Here is a 21,040-nt window from a genome sequence, read left to right as displayed (position 1 = left end):
GTATCAGGTGGGTTTGGAATCTCTGCAGGGAGCCCTGGAAGTCAGAGCTGGGCAGCTGAAGAAAGCACAACAGAGTTCAAAGCCCACAGCAACAATCACCAAGCCTCTCCCCACCAGTGAGAGGTTTGACTGAGACACAGGCTCCAGGTTCTCCCCTCAGAGAGGCCCTGAAGGCTCAGTCTGTGCCATGGGGCACGCAGCCTTTCGACCTGCTGGGCTGTGGCAGCTGTCAGCACAGGGCAATGAATCAGGAGACAGCAAAGCCCCACTGAAACTGAGCTGTGTGCTCAGCCTGCCTCTGCCTCCACACAAACCTGCCCTCCCCCACCCAAGCACTGCAGCTGCCACCTGAACCTAGCCAAGGGTGAGACTTTCCATGCCATTAGCACAAAGCTCAGCCTTGCACTGGCAAGTGACATTTAGTGGCACTGGAGAGACACAGAGATAAGCTCAGACACTAATGGACCAGCAAGGGAAACTGGAAGACACTCCAAGATGGGAAGCTCATTGCCAGTCAAGGAAATTAGAGCTGTAGGCTGAGCTGGGACCCATGGAGATGACAGCAATTAAACATCCTCCCTATAGCAAGGCTGCTGAAGCTCCTCTCCTGAGGCAGATTCAGAGAGCCACAGAATGGGTTGGGTGGGAAGGGACTTAAGGAGCATCTAGTGCCAAGCCCCCTGGCATGGGCAGGGACACCTCCCACCAGCACAGGCTGCTCAGGGCCTCATCCAGCCTGGCCTGCAACACCTCCAGGCAGGAGGCAGCCACAGCCTCCCTGGGCAGCCTGTGCCAGGCTCTCCCCACCCTCACTGCCAACAATTTCTTCCTCCTCTCCACTCTCAATCTCTCCTCTCCCAGCTCAAAGCCATTGTCCCTGGGCCTGGCACTCCCAGCCCTTGTCCAAAGTCCCTCCCCAGCTCTCCTTGGAGCCCTTCAGGTCCTGCAAGGCTGCTCTGAGGTCTGCCTGGAGCCTTCTCCTCTCCAGGCTACACAGCCCCAACTCTCCCAGCCTGGCCCCACAGGGGAGCTTCTGCAGCCTCTGCTCATCTTGGTGGCCTCCTCTGGAGCCTCTCCAGCAGCTCCAGGTCCTTCTTGTGCTGGGGGCCCCAGAGCTGGAGGCAGTGCTGCAGGTGGGCTCTGAGCAGAGCAGAGCAGAGGGGCAGAATCCCCTCCCTGTGCTGCTGCTCTCCCTGCTCTGCCTGCAGCTCAGCACTCAGCTGCCTGTGTGGAGGACAAGGAGGTGAGTGGAGACATCCAGCATGGCCTCACCAAGGGCAGGTCCTGCTGACCACTCTCCATTGCTTTCTACAAGGGAGTCAGCAGGGCACAAGGGAAGGGCAGTGGAGCTCACCCAGATGGACTTCTGCAAGGCCTCTGGCACAGTGCCCCACAAGATCCTGCTCTGCAAGCTGGAGAGATGTGGATCTGAGGGGTGCAGAGTCCAGAGCACGAGGCATTGGATGAATGACTGCATGCAGAAGGGCCACAGCTCAAGCTCCAGATGGAGATGGGTGAGCACTGAGTGTCTGTGCTGGGCCAGTGCTGTTCAGTATCTTCATCAAGGATACAAACAGGGAGAGTGAGGCACCCCAGCAAGCCTGCAGCTGACACCCAGCTGAGTGCTGTGGCTGATGAGAATTCAGGAGCTGCAGGGCATCCAGAGGGACCTGGCCAGGCTGCAGAGGTGGCTGAGGAGAGCCTCAGGAGGTGCAGCAAGGCCAAGGGCCAGGTCCTGCACCTAGCTCTGGGCAACCCTCGATGCCAATCCAGGCTGGGGGTGATGAGATTGAGAGCAGCCCTGCAGAGGCCTTGGGGGTGCTGGGGGGGAGAAGCTGGGCAGGAGCCAGCAATGGGCACTGGCAGCACAGAAGGCCAAGGGCAGCCTGGGCTGCATCCAAAGCAGGGTGGCCAGAGCTGGAGAGAGGGATCCTGCCCCTCTGCTCTGCCCTGGGGAGACCTCACCTGCAGGGCTGGGGCCAGCTGTGGGGCCCTCAGCACAGGAAGGACCTGGACCTGATGGAGAGGGTCCAGAGGAGGCCACAAAGATGATGGTGGAGAACTTCTGCTATGGGAACAGGCTGAATGAGCTGGGGCTGTTCAGCCTGGGGAAGATTCTCTCCAGGGAGACCTTAGAGCAGCCTTGCAGTGCCTGGGGAAGTCCTCCAAGAATGCTGGGAAGGGACTTTTTGCATGGGTTTGCAGTGACAGGACGAGGGGCAGTGGTGTGAAAGTACAGCAGGACAGAGCTCAGTTGGATATTGGGAAGAAGTTCTGCACCAGGAGGCTGCTGGGACAAAGCAAAAGCTGCCCACGGAGGAGGTGGAGGCCCCATCCCTGGAGTCATTCAAGGTCCAGCTTGATGGGGCCATCAGCATCCTCATCTGGGTGGGCAATTCCCTGCTTATTGCAGGGGTGTTGAGCAAGATGACCTTCAGAGGAGCTTTCCAACACAGTGCATTCCATAACCGATCCTACTCCACCATTCCATGAGCTTTGGCCTTCGGAGGGCTGCCTGGCCCTGTGTGCAACAGTCCTCCAACAGCGCAGCACACAGGGACTCGAGACCCTCAGCTTCTGAACCACCCTCTGCCAAGCCAGGCTGTGGAGCTGCTGTCAGCCTGCCCTGTCCTGGAGAGCATTTGCTTGCACACACAGATGGGTTTCACTGAATCACACAACACTGGCTGCTGGAAGGGGCCTCCAGAGAGCATCCAGCCCAGCCCCCTGCCAGAGCAGAGCACCCAGGGCAGTCTGCACAGGAAAGCATCCGGGGGGGGTTGGAAGTTCTCCACACCAGGAGACTCCACAACCTCTCTGGGCAGCCTGCTCCAGGCCTCCAGCAGCCTCACACCAAAGAAGTTTCTCCTCCTCCTGTTGAGCTGAAAGCTTCTCTGTTCCAGTTTGCATCCATTGCTCCTTGGCTCATTGCTGTGCCCCAGCCAAAAGAGCTTGGCCCCCTCCCCTTGCCCCCCAGCCCTCAGCTCTTGACAGACACTGATCAGATCCCTCTCAGCCTTCTCCTCTCCACACTCAGCAGCCCCAGGGCTCTCAGCCTCTCTCCACAGGGCAGCTGCTCAAGTCCCCAGATCCTCCTCCTGGCTCTCCCTTGGGCTCTCCCCAGCAGGTCTCTGTCTCTCTGGAGCTGGGGAGCCCAGCACTGGCCACAGGATTGCAGGTGTTTGATGTGCTGCACCTGCACCAGGGCTGAAAGAGGACTCAAGTGCTGTGCTCTAATTGAGCACAGAACAGTTTGGAGCCAGCTCACTGAAAAGCCTTCAAAGCCTTTGCTGCCCAACACATGGCTCTGTGACCCACCCCATGAGGGAGGCTCTCCTGGCACCTTCAGCTGAACCAGCACTCACAGCCAACTCTCCTCATGCTTCTCCTGAAGGTACTACACAGACTGGATCTTTTCATGCTTTCCTAGCCCCAAACTCTGGATTATTTTTGTCTGAGCATTATTATGTCTTTTTTCCCAGAATGTCCTGCTGCTCCAATTAAAACACCTTTAATTCAGCAGCCATGCCTCAAGGCCAGGCTCCAACTCCTACTAAACCTGAGCAAGTCCCAGGCCACCCATATTTAGTGCCCCAATTAAGCAGCATGGGCCAACACCAAGGGGCAGCAACCAGAGGACAGGGAGAATGCTTAAGTTCCACCAGTACAAAAAGGCCCTGGAGCTGCTGGAGAGGCTCCAGAGGAGGCCACCAAGATGAGCAGAGGCTGCAGAAGCTCCCCTGTGGGGCCAGGCAGGGAGAGTTGGGGCTGTGCAGCCTGCAGAAGAGAAGGCTCCAGGCAGCCCTCAGAGCAGCCTTGCAGGACCTGAAGGGCTCCAGGAGAGCTGGGGAGGGACTTTGGACAAGGGCTGGGAGTGCCAGGCCCAGGGACAATGGCTTTGAGCTGGGAGAGGAGAGATTGAGAGTGGAGAGGAGGAAGAAATTGTTGAGTGAGGGTGGGGAGAGCCTGGCACAGGTTGCCCAGGGAGGCTGTGGCTGCCTCCTGCCTGGAGGTGTTGCAGGCCAGGCTGGATGAGGCCCTGAGCAGCCTGTGCTGGTGGGAGGTGTCCCTGCCCATGGCAGGGGCTTGGCACTAGATGCTCTTTAAGGTCCCTTCCCACCCAACCCATTCTGTGGCTCTCTGAACCTTAGCAGCTTGTGCTTTCCCTGCACACACTCAGTGCAGGAGAGGTCAATTAAAAGCAGCTCCTAATCAAGCTTGGGGAGTGCTGAGGGAAGCAATAAGCCACGTGGAGAACAAACAGGCAGAAGGTGCCATTAAGAAGCCACTGCCTTAAGGACACTGTTAACTCTGAGTGGTCAAACCTCCCTCACCAATACCTCCAAGCCTTGCAAATCCCTCCAGGTCCTTGCAGTGGCTGAATGTAGAACTGTTGCAGGTTTTCATTAGCAGCTCATTAGCCATGTGGAGACATGTTGGCTCTGGGTTGATAGTGAAAGACTGGCAGCAGCCTGAGGAATGATTTGGAAATCAGAGTGTGGTGCCCAGATCGCCGTTTAAAGGCATCACAGCTCAATTTAATGCTGCTCCACCCTCCACACTGAATTCTCCTCCCCCTCTACTCTGCCCTGCTGAGACCACACCTGGAATACTGTGTTCAGTTTGGGGCTCCCCAGCTCAGGAGGGACAGGGATCTGCTGGGGAGAGGCCAAGGGAGGGCTGCAAGGATGCTGAAGGGCCTGGAGCACTGCTGCTGAGGAGAGGCTGAGAGCCCTGGGGCTGCTGAGTGTGGAGAGGAGAAGGCTGAGAGGGATCTGAGCAATGTCTCTCAAGAGCTGAGGGCTGGGGGTCAGGCAGGAAGGGCCAGGGCCAGGCTCTGCTCACTGTGCCCTGCCATAGGCCAAGGGGCAAGGGATGGAAAGTGCAGCCCAGGAGGTTGCAGCTCAGCATGAGGAGGAACTTCTTGCCTGGCAGGCTCCCAGAGGCCTGGAGCAGGCTGCCCAGAGAGGTTGTGGAGTCTCCTTCTGTGGAGCCTTTGCAGCCCTGTCTGGATGTGTTCCTGTGTGCCCTGTGCTGGGTTCTCTGCTCCTGCTCTGGCAGGGGCTTGGCCTGGAAGCTCTCCAGAGGTCTCTTCCAACCCCTCACATCCTGTGATCAAGGAGTGGCTGCAGACAGTCCCCAGGCAAAGTGCAAATGAAGCTTGGATCAAGAGTGACTTCTGCAGAGGGACAGGTGGGACACTGGTCCCCTGTGAAGGGTTCTTGCAGCACAGTTTGGCCGTTGCAAGGGAGGATTCTCTGATGAAACACAAGTTCAGAGCCAGCATGGCAGCCAGACTCTGAGATCCAGAGATCCCTTCTGACCCCTCACATTCTGTGATCCACACACACACAAACCCAGGATACAAGGCACTGTGTCTAGATTTAAAGAGGTTTGATTACCTGGAGTGCAAAGGTAGCCTCTTTTCTCAGCCAACAACCAGGCCCTTTCCGAGCTCTAAACAACTTCACAAAGCTGAAGCCATTCCAGTGCCCACCAAAACACCACTGGCAGGCAGAGACAGGACAAGGGGCAGTGGTTTCAGACTGGAAGAACCTTACTGAGGTTAAACATGAAGAAAAGATTCTTCCCCATGAGGGTGGTGAGGCACTGGAAGAGGCTGTCCAGAGAAGCTGTGAAGGATCCATGCCTGGAACTGTTCAAAACCAGGCTGGATGGAGCTTTCAGCAGCCTGGTCTAGTAGGAGATGTCCCTACTCATGGCAGGGGAGGCTGGAACTAGGTGGTCTTTAGGGTCCTGTCCAACCCAAACCATTCTAGGGTTCTATGATTACTCCAATGCAACATCTCCCCCAACACACACACACAGAGCCAAGCCCCAAGCCCCCAAGATCAAGAGCACAGCTTCCACTGCCTCCAGCTGCCATGCTGTGGCTTTCCCCCTTCACCAACAGGCCAGGAAAGCCACCAGCAATCATTTTCAACCACGCAGAGCTAAAGTGGCAGGACAGAGACTGAAGGAAGCCCTCCAGAAGCTCCTGCTGCACCAGGATGCACCAACACTGTCCCCAGCCGACGAGGCACGAGGGGGTTCGGTGCCATCCCACCTGCAGCTCTGCTCAGAGAGTCTGCCAGGGTTGGCACCACGGCAATGGGCAGAGCTCCTCTTCTTTTCAACAAGAATACTCTTTTCTCTCTCTGTACATCCTTGCCTCATGTCTTCACAGTGCCTGGAGGCTCAGAGGCCTTCTTTAATGAGGTTTTTGCACAAGAGAGAATAAATTAGAAACCTCAATCAAAACAGGGCTTCCAGCAGGAGCAGAGCACCAAAACCACCAGAGCCATGCTTCCTGCACCCAAAGAAACAGCCAAGCAAGGCAGCCCAACAGCCAGCAAGCACTTCCACAAGCCAACAGGGAGCACACCAGCCTGCCAGGCTGCCAGCAGTGGGGAGGCCTCTTCTCCTCACCCCTCCTTCTGCCTTCCAGCCTCTTCAGCCCTGAGGCCCTCGGGCTGCTCTCACCCAGCAAAACTCAGAGCCGGGGCAGCAGTGCAGCCCAAATGCCCTCCAAGCCATGGGGAAGGGAGGGATCTGCTCCCCGTTTCCATGGCTTCTTAGAGCAGAAGGCAGCCTGCCTCAGCACACCTGCAAGCTGAGGGGCCCAGAGCCCCGAGGCTGAGGGGACTGGGGTCACCCCTCCAGCCTCCCTGAGCTGCAGGGACCGTACGCTCCCCAGAGCCTCCGGGGCAGAGGGGACCAGACCCCCACTCAGATTAATGCAGAGGAGGGCAACAGACCTGACCAGGGAGGCCCTCTAGCTCAGGGTCCCAGCGCCCGGCCGGGGCCCCGGGGCTGCGGGCGTCAGAGCTGCCCCGAGCTGAAGCTGCCGTCACTTACCGGTGCCCCCGGGCCCGAGGGTCCCACGTACCCCCGAGATCCAGAGCTCCCTAAGGCCTCCGGGGCTGCGGGGTGTGCAGCCCCCACAGCTGAGGGGAGCAGAGTGGCCCCTGCGGGCCTGGACACCCTCCGCGGATCCCCCGGGGCTGCAAGGGCCACACCGGAGCTGAGCGGCCGGGACCCCTGAGCCGCAGCTCTGCGCCGGCCGCTACACAACCCCTCCCTGCCGGGCCCCGGCCCGGCTGTCACCCCCGCTCCGTCCCACCACTGCCGCCGCCACCCCGGGCGCTCAGGCCGGCCCCCGGCGCCCGGCCCCACGCTGAGGCGGCGGCACGGGTGGCAGCGCCCCTCGATGCTCACCGTGCGGTTGCTCACCGTGCGGTGCGGAGCGCCGCGGCGGGTCGGGCCGCCGGGCGGGCAGGAGGGCGTGCGGGCGGCTCCCGGAGCGGCGGCGGCGGCGGCGTCGGCCCCGTGTCCGTACGGCTGCGGGCGGGGCGGGCGGCGGCGCGCCTCACGTGACCGCCGTGTCGCCCCGCGCCGCCATCTTGTGCGCGCCGCCGGAGGGCGGCGGAGCGCTGGGGGCGCTGCGGGGCGCGGCGGGCTGGGGGCGCTGCGGGGCGCTGGGGGCGCGGCGGGGCGCTGGGGGCGCTGCGGGGCGCGGCGGGCTGGGGGCGCTGGGGGCGCGGCGGGGCACGGCGGGCTGGGGGCGCTGCGGGCGCGGCGGGGCGCGGCGGGCTGGGGGCGCTGCGGGGCGCTGGGGGCGCGGCGGGCTGGGGGCGCTGCGGGCGCGGCGGGGCGCGGCGGGCTGGGGGCGCTGGGGGGCGCTGGGGGCGCTGCGGGGCGCGGCGGGCTGGGGGCGCTGGGGGGCGCTGGGGGCGCTGCGGGGCGCGGCGGGCTGGGGGCGCTGGGGGCGCGGCGGGGCACGGCGGGCTGGGGGCGCTGGGGGCGCGGCGGGGCACGGCGGGCTGGGGGCGCTGCGGGCGCGGCGGGGCGCGGCGGGCTGGGGGCGCTGCGGGGCGCTGGGGGCGCGGCGGGCTGGGGGCGCTGCGGGCGCGGCGGGGCGCGGCGGGCTGGGGGCGCTGGGGGCGCTGCGGGGCGCGGCGGGCTGGGGGCGCTGGGGGCGCTGCGGGGCGCGGCGGGCTGGGGGCGCTGGGGGGCGCTGGGGGCGCTGCGGGGCGCGGCGGGCTGGGGGCGCTGGGGGCGCGGCGGGCTGGGGGCGCTGCGGGCGCGGCGGGGCGCGGCGGGGCGCTGCGGGGCGCGGCGGGCTGGGGGCGCTGCGGGGCGCTGGGGGCGCGGCGGGCTGGGGGCGCTGCTGCTGCCCTGGCGCCGGCTACTGGCCGCAGGCGTCCCCGCGGACTGCTGGGGGAAGGCCGGCGCCAGGCCGCTTGCTGCCAGGGAAACCCTCAATCGGCATGAGCTCCAACAGGGCCAAGGGCCAGGTCCTGCACTGGGTCACCAACAACCCCCTGGGGAGCTGCAGGCTTGGGGCAGTGTGGCTGGGAAGCTGCTGGCACAAAGGGACCTGGGGGTGCTGATCAACAGGAGCCAGCAGTGTGCCCAGCTGGCCAAGAAAGCCACTGGCATCCTGGCTGGGAGCAGCAATGCTGTGCCCAGCAGGAGCAGGCAGGGCACTGTCCCCCTGTGCTGGGCACTGCTGAGGCCACAGCTCCAGTGCTGTGCCCAGAGTTGGGCTCCTCAAGGCAAGAGAGAGGTGGAGGTGCTGGAGCCAGGGCAGAGGAGGGCAAGGAAGCTGAGAAGGGCCTGCAGAAGAAATCTGCTGAGGAGAGGCTGAAGGAGCTGGGGATGGTTTGCAGATTGACAGCTGCCTAAACATGAGCCAGCAGTGTGCCCAGGGGACCAAGAGGGCCAAGGGCATCCTGGCCTGCATCAGGCAGAGTGGGGCCAGCAGCAGCAGGGAGGTCATTGTGCCCTGTGCTCAGCACTGCTGAGGCCACACCTTGAGTCCTGTGTCCAGTTCTGGGCCCCTCAGTTTAGGAAGGACATTGAGAGACTTGAAGGTGTCCAGAGAAGGGCAACAAGGCTGGGGAGAGGCCTTGAGCACAGCCCTGTGAGGAGAGGCTGAGGGAACTGGGGTTGCTTAGCCTGCAGAAGAGGAGACTCAGGGGTGACCTCATTGCCCTCTACAACTACCTGAAAGGTGGTTTTTGCCAGGTGGGGGTTGGTCTCTTTTCCCAGGCACCCAGCACCAGAACAAGAGGACACAGTCTCAAGCTGTGCCAGGGGAGGTTTCGGCTCAAGGTGAGGAGAAAGTTCTTCCCTGAGCGAGTCGTTCGTCATTGGGATGTGCTGCCCAGGGAGGTGGTGGAGTCGCCGTCCCTGGAGGTGTTGAAGAGGGGATTGGATGTGGCACTTGGTGCCATGGTCTAGTTGTGAGGTCTGTGGAGACAGGTTGGAGTTGATGATCCTTGGGGTCTCTTCCAACCTTAGTTATACTGTGATACTGTGATACAGAGCAAAACTCCCTGCTCCCAGCTGGAGGAGGGTCCCCCCCCATACCCCCTCTCTCCCCCTACCTCCCTTTTCCCCCAGAAGGGTTCGGGAGAGTGACAAGGTCATTATGAAGGCGGAAATTCTGTTAGCTGAGAGCACATGCAAGAATTCTTTTCCTTCCTGTTATTCAGGGTTAACAGGCCCCACAGCTGGTGCTCAGAAGCAGACAGGCTGAAAAGACAGAACAGACTGGACCTAACTGAGACTCAAACAGAACTAAAACCTAAAGTTGCATTCTACCTATCTACCAATGGAATTGGTTTGGAATATCGATGTTTTCATTGTCTTCACCAACACATTCAGCCAGAGTGTTCCAGCACTGTCCCTTTCTTAAAGGCACAGCCTCAAACAGTCACAATCATACAGTCACAGAATTGTCAGGGCTGGAAGGGACCCCAAGGCTCAGGCAGTGCCAACCCCCCTGCCATGGGCAGGGACACCTCACACTCCAGCAGGTTGCTCACAGCCACCTCCAGCGTGGCCTGGAAAACCTCCAGGGATGAGGCTTCCACCACCTCCCTGAGCAACCTGTGCCAGTGAGCTAAAATGAAAGCACAGCACAGATTCTCTGGGTAAATATCCTCTGGGTGTCATCATCTCCAGCTAGAAAGTGGCTTAAGTTGTGTTTCAAACCTTGCACTCCATAAACTCCCCCACACACACAAAAAAAACCAACCCAAAACAAACAAACAAACAAAACCCCCACAACTATTGGCTTTTTTTTTCCCCCCTTTCCTCTCTGGAAAGGTCAGGAGGATTTTGTGGTGCCCACAAAGCCACATCCAGCCTGGTTTTACCTGGGTGTGTTCTCCCCAAGTGTGGGAAGATCTGCAAGGTCTGATGAAAACTCTTCCTGTCTTGCTGGCATTCCTTATCTCTCCAAGGTGGTGGTTGCTAGCCAGCAGATGGTGGAGATAGCAGAGCCACACCACAGTCAGCTACCCTCCCTGCTAGGCAGCAGGAGGAAAGGATGTGGGAGGGACTGGCTGTGCCGGTGTGTGACAGAAACAGCAAGCAAGAGGCAGGTTGTGCTGATTTGAGCATGTCAAGGTGTAGAAACCTAACCCAAAAGCTTCAGGACTTGCCCTCTGGGGCTGTTGAGTGTGGAGAGGAGAAGGCTGAGAGGGATCTGAGCAATGTCTCTCAAGAGCTGAGGGCTGGGGATCAGGCAGGAAGGGCCAGGGCCAGGCTCTGCTCACTGTGCCCTGCCATAGGCCAAGGGGCAAGGGATGGAAAGTGCAGCCCAGGAGGTTGCAGCTCAGCATGAGGAGGAACTTCTTGCCTGGCAGGCTCCCAGAGGCCTGGAGCAGGCTGCCCAGAGAGGTTGTGGAGTCTCCTTCTGTGGAGCCTTTGCAGCCCTGTCTGGATGTGTTCCTGTGTGCCCTGTGCTGGGTTCTCTGCTCCTGCTCTGGCAGGGGCTTGGCCTGGAAGCTCTCCAGAGGTCCCTTCCAACCCCTCACATCCTGTGATCAAGGAGTGGCTGCAGACAGTCCCCAGGCAAAGTGCAAATGAAGCTTGGATCAAGAGTGTCTTCTGCAGAGGGACAGGTGGGACACTGGTCCCCTGTGAAGGGTTCTTGCAGCACAGTTTGGCCGTTGCAAGGGAGGATTCTCTGATGAAACACAAGTTCAGAGCCAGCATGGCAGCCAGACTCTGAGATCCGCCCTCACCTGCCACTCCTTGCTGGACATGTCCTAGAAGCCACCATGGCAGTGAGTGAGGAAAGAGATGCTCTGTTGGGGCACCCAACTTTTTGGCAGTGCTAAGCCAAGTCATGCAGGCAGGGGAGGATGAACAGGAACAGAGTCCTGCAAGAGCTGAGCCACAACTCCTTGACCTTCTCCTGCAGAGCAAGAAGGCAGCTTGCAAAGCCTCTGAGCTCACAAGTGTTCAGACAAGCCAAACTCCACCATGTGTCACCTGTGCAGCCTGCAAAGTACTTAGCTCCCCTGCCTCCTTCCAGGCAGGCCCTTTCCCCACCCTTCTCTCTGGTTGCCATCACTTTGTTTTTCATTCAGTCTGTATCAGGGAGACCTTAGAGCAGTCTTGGAGTACCTGAAAGGAGCCTATGAGAAAGCCAGGAAGGGACTTTTGACAAGGGCTGGGAGTGGCAGGACTGAATGGACTGAAGTTTAAGGAGGGCACATTGAGGCTGGAGATAAGGAAGAAATCATTGAGTGTTAGTGTGGGGAGAGCCTGGCAGAGGTTGCCCCGGGAGGCTGTGGCTGCCTCCTGCCTGGAGGTGTTGAAGGCCAGGCCGGATGAGGCCTGGAGCAAGCTGGGCTGGTGGGAGATGTCCCTGCCCAGGGCAGGGGCTTGGGACTGGATGAGCTTTGAATTTCCTTCCAACCCAACCCATTCTGTGAGTCTATGAACCATTTCTGAGTCTGTGGCTAAAGACAACCTCAGCACCCATGCCTTCAGTTCTCTCATCCCTGAGGAGGGCTGTAGTTTGGTTTTAGTCTTTCCTAAACTGACTAGGCTTAAAATCCAGTTGTTTGAAGGCTGGCTTACATCAGCATGGTTGCACCAGGAAAGGTTCAGAAGTGAGGAACTGACCCTGTTTGCCCCTCCCTGCCTCACTGCTTCTTGGAAGACAAAAAGGCTGATGGTTGAGATCTTCAAAGCAGAGCAGAGCAGATTGAGATTGGATGTGAGGAACAAGTTGTGCCCCAGGAGGCTGCTGGAACACTGCAGCAGGCTGCCCAGGGAGGTGGTTGAGGCTCCATGCCTGGAGCTATCCCAGGGGAGGCTGGCCAGGGCTCTGGGCAGCCTGATCCAGTGGAGGATGTCCCTGCTGAGTGCAGGGGGTTGGGCTGGATGAGCTTTGGAGCTCCCTTCCAACCCAGACCATGCTATGAGTCTAAGCTGGAGGGCACCTGCTGGCAGCAGTGCCAAGGTTCACCATTGCTGCCATTGGGGCAGTGGAACCTGTGAGGTCTTGCCAGCTCCCACTGCCCTTGATCCTTCTGTCTGCATCCCTTGTGTGATGCTTTCAAGCCAGAGATGTTCCTCAGAGGGGTTCGTGCTGCTCTGTTTCCTCCCTGGCTGTGACTGCTGCCCTCCCACCCTGCTGATGTCCTAAGAGGATTAAGGTTGCTGGCCCTTCCCCCGGGGCAGTCCTGGCATCAATTCCCCCTGCCCGACCTTGTTCCCATCATGGGGACGTTTTACAGCAAATAATGGGAACCTGACGGCTGTGCAAATCGATTCCCGGGGGGCCTGACCTCCCTGTTGGGAATGACAAAGGGCCCTGGCCAGAGGCTTAGCAGCAGCTGTCCCCAGGCAGGGCTTAATCCTGCTGAGCCACTTGTGTGCTGAAAGCAGCCTCTGCTGAGGGGCTGCAGGCAGACCCAGGGGCTGAGGGTGGGGGAGGCACTGAGATGGTTGTCTGGCACGGGGCAACATCATCTCAGGGGGCTCCTCCTGCTGTGGAAGCAAGAGGGGTTGCCCCGGGCCCTGCTGGTGTTTCAGTCATGGGGTCATAGAATCCTCTTGCTTGGGAAAGCCCTTTCAGAACCTCCACTCCAACCAGTCTCTAGCTCTGCCCAGGCTGGGGCTAAGCCATGGCCCTCAGCACCACATCTCTGCAGCTTTGCAACACCTCCAGGGATGGGGATTCAGCCACCCCCCTGGGCAGCCTGGGCCAGTGGCTGAGAGCCCTTTCAGGGAAGAAGTTTCTTCCAACCTCCAACCTCAACCCTCCGTAGTGCCATGGCCCTCAGCACCAGGATTAAAATGATGAATCAAAGCTGATGAATCAAAGCTGATGCCCACATGGACAGTAAAATGCTGATATATCACAGTTATTAATAATCATTAGGTCCATAATTAGTGAACTAATGGAATCTGAGTCTGAAGGGGTCCAGGGCACTTACTGTTACACTAAGCGTTTATTAATGAACCAATACTAAACTAACTGAAAGAACATTTCAGTCATCTTCTGGCCTGCAGTGAGCCAGGGCTGAGCTGTTTCTGCTCAGGGCTGTGACTCCCAGCCCAGGCTCTGCTCACTCAGGCACTTTCTTCAGCTCAGGGCAGCTTGGTACAGCCAGGGGCTGCTGCTCTGTCCCTGCTGCCTTCCATCCCCATCCCTGTGCCCCTGAATCCAGCTCCAGAACCCAGCTCCTGAACCTGGTTCCCTTCTGCTGCTGAGCCCAGGCTGGGCCTTGCCCAGTGCCTGCCCCCAGCAGCAGTGGTGCCAGTGGTGCCCTCAGTGCCATCAGGGCTTGGTTCCATGCTGCTTTGTGTCTCTGTGTCTCTGTCCCCTGGCATTGTTCTTCTCTCCAGCCCAGCTGGGGTAGTTTCTCTCCCCCCCATCTCTCTCTCTCTCCCTTCTGCCCTTTCTCTCCATGGGGAGCTCTGGCACTGCTCTGGTGGCCAGCCTTTGGCAGCTTTGTCACTTCAGCATGCCCACCATGGGTCCATCTTTCAGTACAGGTGTGCCCACTGCCCCATCACTTGCCATCATCTGACATCATTCCCTCCCTGATGCTGTCTGTGACACCCCAGCAACTGCAGTGCCCTTTATGTGGTGGTTATTTCCCCCATGACACCATTTAACAGGAACCAGGATCAACCCCACCACTGACCAGGACATTGCCACCAACCTTACAGAGAGGAGCAGCAGTAGTCCTTGGGGCTCCAAATCCCTCCAGTGCATCACCAACAGGGCTTTGCCCCTGTCCCCTGCTTAGCAGTGTGAAGAGAAGAGAAACAAATGCAGTGTGGGTGGAGACAACCCAAATGCACCCTGCATCCAAGAACCCACAGAGCAGGGCGCTGGACTGCAGCACCAGTGGTGCAAGTGACCAAAGGCTCCATTTCCAGCCCAGGCAGCTCCAGCTGGGGGCAGCTCACAACTGATGTGCCCCAAGGCTCGGCACTGGGGCCACTTGTATTGACCACATTTGTCAGTGGTCTGCAGGAGGGGATTGAGGCATCCTCAGAGAGTGTGCAGGTGACAATTGGGTGGCAGTGCTGAGCTGCTGCAGGGTAGGGAGGCTCTGCAGAAGGACCTGGCCAGGCTGCAGCCATGGGATGAGGTTCAACAAGGCCAAGTGCTGAGTGCTGCCCCTGGGTCACAGCAACCCCAGGAAGGCTCCAGGCTGGGGGCAGAGGGGCTGGAAAGTGGCCAGCAGGAAAGGCCCTGGGGGTGCTGGGTGGCAGCAGCTGGAGAGGAGCCAGCAGTGGCCAGGGGGGCAAGAAGGGCAGCAGCAGCCTGGCCTGCAGCAGCAATGGTGTGGGCAGCAGGGGCAGGGCAGGGCTTGTGCCCTGGGCTGGGCACTGGGGAGGCCACAGCTTGAGTGCTGCCTTCAGCTCTGGGCCCTCCCTGCCAGAAGGAGCTTGAGGGCTGGAGCAGGGCCAGAGAAGGGCAAGAGAGCTGGGGAAGGGTCTGGAGCAGAGGGCTGGGGAGGAGCAGCTGAGGGAGCTGGGGGTGTGGAGTGTGGAGCAGAGGAGGCTGAGGGAGACCTCCTTGCTCTCTGCAGCTGCTGAGAGGAGGCTGCAGCCAGCTGGGGGCTGGGCTCTGCTCCCCAGGAACAAGTGATAGGATGAGAGCTTCGAGCTGTAACCAGCAGCACGGGGAAGGGGTCCTGCCCTCTGCAGAGTCAGCAGCAGCAAGGTGGAGTTCAGCAGGGCAGTCACACAGCTGTGTCTGTGCAGTGACTCGGGGAGTGCCCCTCAGCTCCCAGCTTTCAGAAGAGGGGAAGATTGCTTTGCAGCTGCTCCCGGGATTTGCAGAGCACATTTCCTCTCCCTCAGCTCCTAAAGCCATGGGGGAAGAGGAGGAAGTGGCTTTGCAGCGTGAGTTTGCAGCATGGCAGCGGCTGGGAAGAGGCAGATTCCCTCAGGCAAAGCAGTGTAAGTGACACTGAAGAAGAGAAATGGGGACTGGGGACTTCAGAGGTGCTGAAGCAGTAAGTCCCTGCTCGATCCTGCCGTGGCCATCCAGCAGTGCCCTGCATCCATCTGCTGGCAGAAGTTCCCAGCCAGCACACAGCTCTACACACACCAGCAGGCCCTGGAGATGGTCACCTCCAACCTCAGGTCCACTGATGGATTCAGCTCTGCTGTCACAGGCTGGGGGCACACTGGGGTGGGGGTCTCTGGCCCAAGCCCACTCCCAGCAGGGCCAAAGCCACCACTGCATTAGTTCAGCAGGGCCTGTGTCCCAGTGAGTTGGGACATCCCTAGGGACAGGCTTCCTTCAGCACTCACATGAGAAAAGGAGCTGGCTGCTGCTTCCCCTGTTGCACCTTGTGCCCCTCAGAGCTGAGCTGGCCCCAGCGTCTGCAGGACCCCTCTGGGCAGGGGGAGATCCTGCTGTTGGATCCTCTCTTGCCTCCAGCTGAGCAAGCCCAGCTTCCCCAGCCTCTCCTCCTATGCCACCAGTGCCAAGGTGTCCCCAGGCTCACGCTGCTTTGGAGCTCCAAGCAGTGCCAGGACCCCGATGTGGCCTCCCCAGTGCAGTAGCAGCAGATCCATGCTCCCTCCCTGACCTGCTGGCCACCCCATGGCAAGTTGAGAAGCAGGATGATGCCTCCAGATCTCCAAATCCTCTTCCCTGGAAGGCCACAAAGGCATGTCTGGAGTGAAGCTGTGCACAGGTACAGGGCTGTGCACCTGCTCCAGGCCACCAGACTCTGCACACTGTCACCTCCATGGTGCCCAAGGGGCAGCAGCAAAATCACAGGATCACAGGATTCCAGGTTGGAAGGGACCTGCAGGCTCCTCTGCTCCCAGCTCTCCAGGTACTAGGGGAGGGGAGAGGTCAGAGATAGGAAAAAGGAGACAGGTGTCTCACAACTCCAGGTTCCAGTGCCACCCAGAGAGATCTCTGATCCAGGGTTCCAAGGTGGCTGGTGCCAGGCTGGCCTGCCTCACTTTGCCCCTTCTATAGTCTCCGGTGCCTTGAGAGCAATTTGCTGGGCATGTGCCCTGCCTTGCTGGGAGGCTGCTGAAATGGGTCTGGGGGCAGGCTGTGCCAGCCCTACCTGCTCCCCAGCTGGCAAAAGCAGCACAGTGAAGGCTCTGCCTTTTAGGTCACAGCTGTGATAGGTCCCCCGGGTGAGGGTGACTCAGTGCTGGGAGTTTTGCCTGCAACAGCCTCAGGCTGCAGGGATGCTGCCCTCGGGGTGGGAGGGGAGGGAGGGAGGAGAGAAGCTGATACCAAAGGTCTCATTTTGATGTCAGATTTTGGTAACTTGGAGATTTACAACTAAAATCCAAGAGGAGCTGACTTGAACAGGACTGGAAAGCTATGGAAACCTGTCAAGAGTCAGGGCTGGGTGTCTCAGTGAGAGGGAGAGAGCCTCAGTTCTTGTGAATATCCCTGTGTTAGAGGCACAAAGGAGGCCAAGATACCAACAGCCCTCGAGGCTATTCGTTACACAAATGAAGTGGATGGATCAGAAGGAGAGAGAATAGAGAGGGAGAGAGAGAAGAGGGAGAGAGAAGAAAGGAATTGTATTCCCTCACCCCCCAAGACAGTTTGGGTCTGTGGAGGAAGGCTGCTGCAGTTTGGCATGCAGGAGAGGTCATCCTTGCTGGCTGTGCTGTCCTCTGAGCAGCCTCTTCAGCTCCATGAGTTGCAGCAGGCAGAATTTAGGACACAGAGAGAGGGCTCCTCTTGGTCTGCTTCTTCCAGGCTCCATGGGGCTGTCTCTGTCATTTTTCTCTCCTGGTATTCCCCTGCCTTCCTTCAGAGCAGCATTGCCCCAGGGCTTTTCCTTCTCCTGAGCCAGTAGCTGCTCAGGTCTTTTGTCCAGTTTTGAGGTGTGTACACTCCAGAGTGTGGATAGCAGAGGCCTCTGCCCATTATTTGCAGGGCAGCTGCAGCCTGGTGAGCAATCTTCATGCACCTTCCAGAGAGTCGTTATCCAGCGGCCTCTGCCCAGTACACATCAGCTATTGCCTGGGCAAGCAGCAGAGGTGATTTGATCTTTGTTGAGTCACATCAAGAGAGACAAGATTTAGTCTCTCACACTGGGCTGGCCACCGAAACAGGGCCAGAAGCTCTCCATGGACACCTGTGTGACCGTCTCTAGGTGAATGCCTTGGCAGAGGCTCGAACTGGGTAATCTCCAGAGGTCCCTTCCAACCCTCACCATGCTGGGATTGTGTGAAAGCTAAAATCTCTCTCCCCAGAGTGGAAGAAGCCACTGGCTGGGTAAGGGTTTAGCATGGTGAGAGCCCCCAGCCCTGATCCCAGTTGGAGAGAACTTCTTTACTGTGAAGGTGCTGGGGCACTGGAGGAGGCTGCCCAGAGAGCTTGTGGAGTCTCTTTCTCTGGAGACTTTCAAGACCCACCTGGATGTGTTCCTGTGTGACTACCTCTAGGTGAACCTGCCTTGGCAGGGGGTTGGACTGGATGATCTCCAGAGGTCCCTTCCAACCCTGTGATTCTGTGAGAAAACACTGTGCTACATCCCTCAGAGCTCAGCCTTGCACACCAAGCGTTCCACGTGTCCTTTGACACCCACCTGAACACCCAGGAGTGCCAGCTCAGGACTAGTAATGGCATCAAGCTGAGCCCTGAGACATGGGACATCTCTTGTCTCCTTCAGCATGGCCTGGTGGCTGTGATGGAGGCAGGACTGTGATGGAAATGTGGTGAGAAGAATTCCTGTTGGATAGGTAGATGAATGCAGATGTGATTTGGATGGCAGGCACAGGATGTCTCCAGATGGGAATCTCCAGGACTGACAGAGGGAAGCTCAGGGGCTTTCATCAGTCAGGCTCCATTAGCATGAAGAGTTCATTGCAACAAAGCAAAAGATGCTGATTAAAGAACTTCTTTTCTCCACCTAAGACTGCTGCTTACTGTGTGCAAAGCCACCAGCGGCCAAATCCTGCCCTCCCAGTTGCTGAAGCCCTGGGCCAAGGAGGGAGGAGGTGGCTTGCCCTGGGTTGTCTGTCCTGATCTTGACCTGGCAGCAGGAGGAACGCAGGTCCTTGCTCAGCTTCCTGCTCCTGCCGGTGGAGCCTAGTGACATGCAAGCTAAAGTCTGGAGCACTTCCAACCCCCCCTGGGCACTGTGCTGCTGGGCAAGCTGCTGTGAGTGCCCTGCTGGAGCAGGGGCTTGGGCTGGGTGATCCCAAGTGGTCCCTCCCAGCCCCCTCCACGCTGGGCTCCATGTTGACAGTGACTTTAGTTCCAGCTCTTGCATATTTAGATGGTTTATTGTTTCCCCAGCAGCCTGGGTTGCCAAGAAACCTTCGATGCCCGCGATGGTTTGGGATCATTTGGCTGCAGCCAAAAGCAGGCCGAGGCTGCCGGGACACGGAGCTTTGCAGAGCAGGGCTGCTGATGCGCTTGGCAGCTCTGCCCGCAGCTCAGCTGATGCGGAGCCCGCAGGCTGGCCATCGGGGGCTTGCTTTCAGCACGGTGAGCAGCGCCAGGCACGACAGGGCAATGAACAGAGGGAGGCAGGCAGCCGCAGCCAGCTGGCTCCTAGGCTTTTGTCTGGAAATCCCTGACTTCCGTGGCAACAAAGGGAAAGCTTTTGTCTGCCTGCCCCTCGACATCAGGTTGTGTCAGGAGCCGCCTGAGCTCGGACAAAGGCCAAGGCAGCAGTGAATGGGGTTTGCCATTCGTGAGGGTGGATTCCTTGCCTCTTCTTTACGCAGGCTCGAAACTCGCAGCACGGAGCGCTGGGGGCGAGGGGCTGCTGAGAGGAAGGGCAGGGGAGTGCTGCTGCCAGCAACTCCTGCAGGCTGCTCTCAGCCTCTCCTCACCCAGCCTGGATCTGTGCTGGGGATTGCCCTGAGCCAGCTGCAGGACCTTGCCTCTGGCCTTGTTGACCTTTATGAGGTTGACTTGGGCCCAGCTCTGCAGCCTGTCCAGGGCTCTCTCGATAGCTTCACACAAACTCAGCATCGGGAGCCAGCATGGAACAAACCCAGCTGGAGCAGGCTGCATTCAAAGCCACATCTCCTGGAATCAGTTAGGGTGAAGAATGGGAAGCAGGGGCAGGCTGCCAGCCTGCTGAGTAGATGCACAGGCAGGGCTGGTCAGCAGCTTTCTAAAATTAACAGAGTCATCCCAGACAGATTTTCTTCATGGCCAAGCCACCCTTTCAATAGAGTCAGGAAATAAAATGTTGTCCAGCACATCCCTCCCAATCCCACGGCAGTAAATTCACCTTCTGAGGCTGCTTTGAAATTCTTTTCTCCATTTGCCATTGCGTTCTCTTTTAAAAAGTGGTGATCACCCAGGCTGTCATGAGAAAAACCTCTGCCACTTGCATTTCTGTCTGCCAAGGATCACAACAGTCTGTGCCCTCCTGGAGTCTGGAGACAGGACAAGGGGGAATGGCTTGGAGCTGAGGCAGAGCAGGGTCAGACTGGAGCTGGGGAAGAAGTTCTTCAGTACAAGGGTAGTGAGACTCTGGAGCAGGCTGCCCAGGGAGGCTGTGGCTGCCTCCTCCCTGGGGGTGTTTAAGGCTAGGTTGGATGAAGTCTTGGGCAGCAGAGTCCTACTGACAGTTGTCCCTGCCCTTGGCAGGGTGGTCGAAGTAGATGAGCTCTGAGGTCCCTTCCAGCCTGAGCCATTCTGTGACTCTGTGAAACTGGGGAAGAGTCTGGAGCACAAGGGTTGTGGGGACAGCTGAGGGAGCCTGAGGGGAGACCTCATTGTCCTCAACTCCCTGAAAGGAGGTAAGAGTGAGGTGGGGGTTGGACTCTTCTCCCAAGGAACAAGTGATGGGACAAGAGGAAATGGCCTCAAGTTGCACCAGGGGAGGTTTAGGTTGGACATGAGGAACAATTTCTTAGCTGAAAGGGTTTGCAAGCCCTGGACAACACTGCCCAGGGCAGCGGTGGGCTAAGCATCCCCGGAGGTCATGGAGATGTGGTGCTGAGGGGCAAGGTTTAGCAGGGAGCTGGGTTGGGCTGGATGATCTTAAAGGTGATGGTGAGCTGGCAGTGCTGGGTTAAGGGTTGGAGTGGGTGATCTTAAAGGTGATGGTGAGCTGGCAGTGCTGAGTTAAGGGTTGGAGTGGGTGATCTTAAAGGTGATGGTGAGCTGGCAGTGCTGAGTTAAGGGTTGGAGTGGGTGATCTTAAAGGTGATGGTGAGCTGGCAATGCTGGGTTAAGGGTTGGAGTGGGTGATCTTAAAGGTGATGGTGAGCTGGCAGTGCTGAGTTAAGGGTTGGAGTGGGTGATCTTAAAGGTGATGGTGAGCTGGCAGTGCTGAGTTAAGGGTTGGAGTGGGTGATCTTAAAGGTGATGGTGAGCTGGCAGTGCTGAGTTAAGGGTTGGAGTGGGTGATCTTAAAGGTGATGGTGAGCTGGCAGTGCTGAGTTAAGGGTTGGAGTGGGTGATCTTAAAGGTGATGGTGAGCTGGCAATGCTGGGTTAAGGGTTGGAGTGGGTGATCTTAAAGGTGATGGTGAGCTGGCAGTGCTGGGTTAAGGGTTGGAGTGGGTGATCTTAAAGGTGATGGTGAGCTGGCAGTGCTGGGTTAAGGGTTGGAGTGGGTGATCTTAAAGGTGATGGTGAGCTGGCAGTGCTGGGTTAAGGGTTGGAGTGGGTGATCTTAAAGGTGATGGTGAGCTGGCAATGCTGGGTTAAGGGTTGGAGTGGGTGATCTTAAAGGTGATGGTGAGCTGGCAGTGCTGGGTTAAGGGTTGGAGTGGGTGATCTTAAAGGTGATGGTGAGCTGGCAGTG

The 21,040-nt window shown here is 58.7% G+C and overlaps 2 protein-coding genes across 4 annotated transcripts in view; both read right to left on the bottom strand.

The window, feature by feature from the left end:
- The window catches only part of SGMS1 (sphingomyelin synthase 1), a 110,170-nt gene extending 102,853 nt beyond the window's left edge, over positions 1 to 7,317 (bottom strand). For all 3 annotated transcript variants that reach the window (XM_054174729.1, XM_054174730.1, XM_054174731.1), the window contains exon 1: positions 7,234 to 7,317. The gene's annotated coding sequence lies outside the window, so the exon portion shown is untranslated. The remainder of the gene's footprint in view (positions 1 to 7,233) is intronic.
- Positions 1 to 21,040, bottom strand: part of LOC128898689 (basic proline-rich protein-like) — a 77,284-nt gene that overhangs the window by 51,888 nt on the left and 4,356 nt on the right. Inside the window, exons 2-3 of the mRNA XM_054174621.1 lie at positions 8,193 to 8,246; positions 6,859 to 7,442 (exon numbers count right to left, since the gene is read on the bottom strand). Of these exons, the coding sequence (XP_054030596.1) occupies positions 6,859 to 7,442; positions 8,193 to 8,246 (638 nt within the window). The remainder of the gene's footprint in view (positions 1 to 6,858; positions 7,443 to 8,192; positions 8,247 to 21,040) is intronic.

The sequence above is a fragment of the Dryobates pubescens genome, chromosome 30 (genome assembly GCF_014839835.1).
Source record: "Dryobates pubescens isolate bDryPub1 chromosome 30, bDryPub1.pri, whole genome shotgun sequence".
NCBI classification, from domain to species: domain Eukaryota; kingdom Metazoa; phylum Chordata; class Aves; order Piciformes; family Picidae; genus Dryobates; species Dryobates pubescens.
The sequence above is the reverse complement of the archived record's forward strand: the minus strand, read 5'-3'. Positions and strand labels throughout refer to the sequence as shown.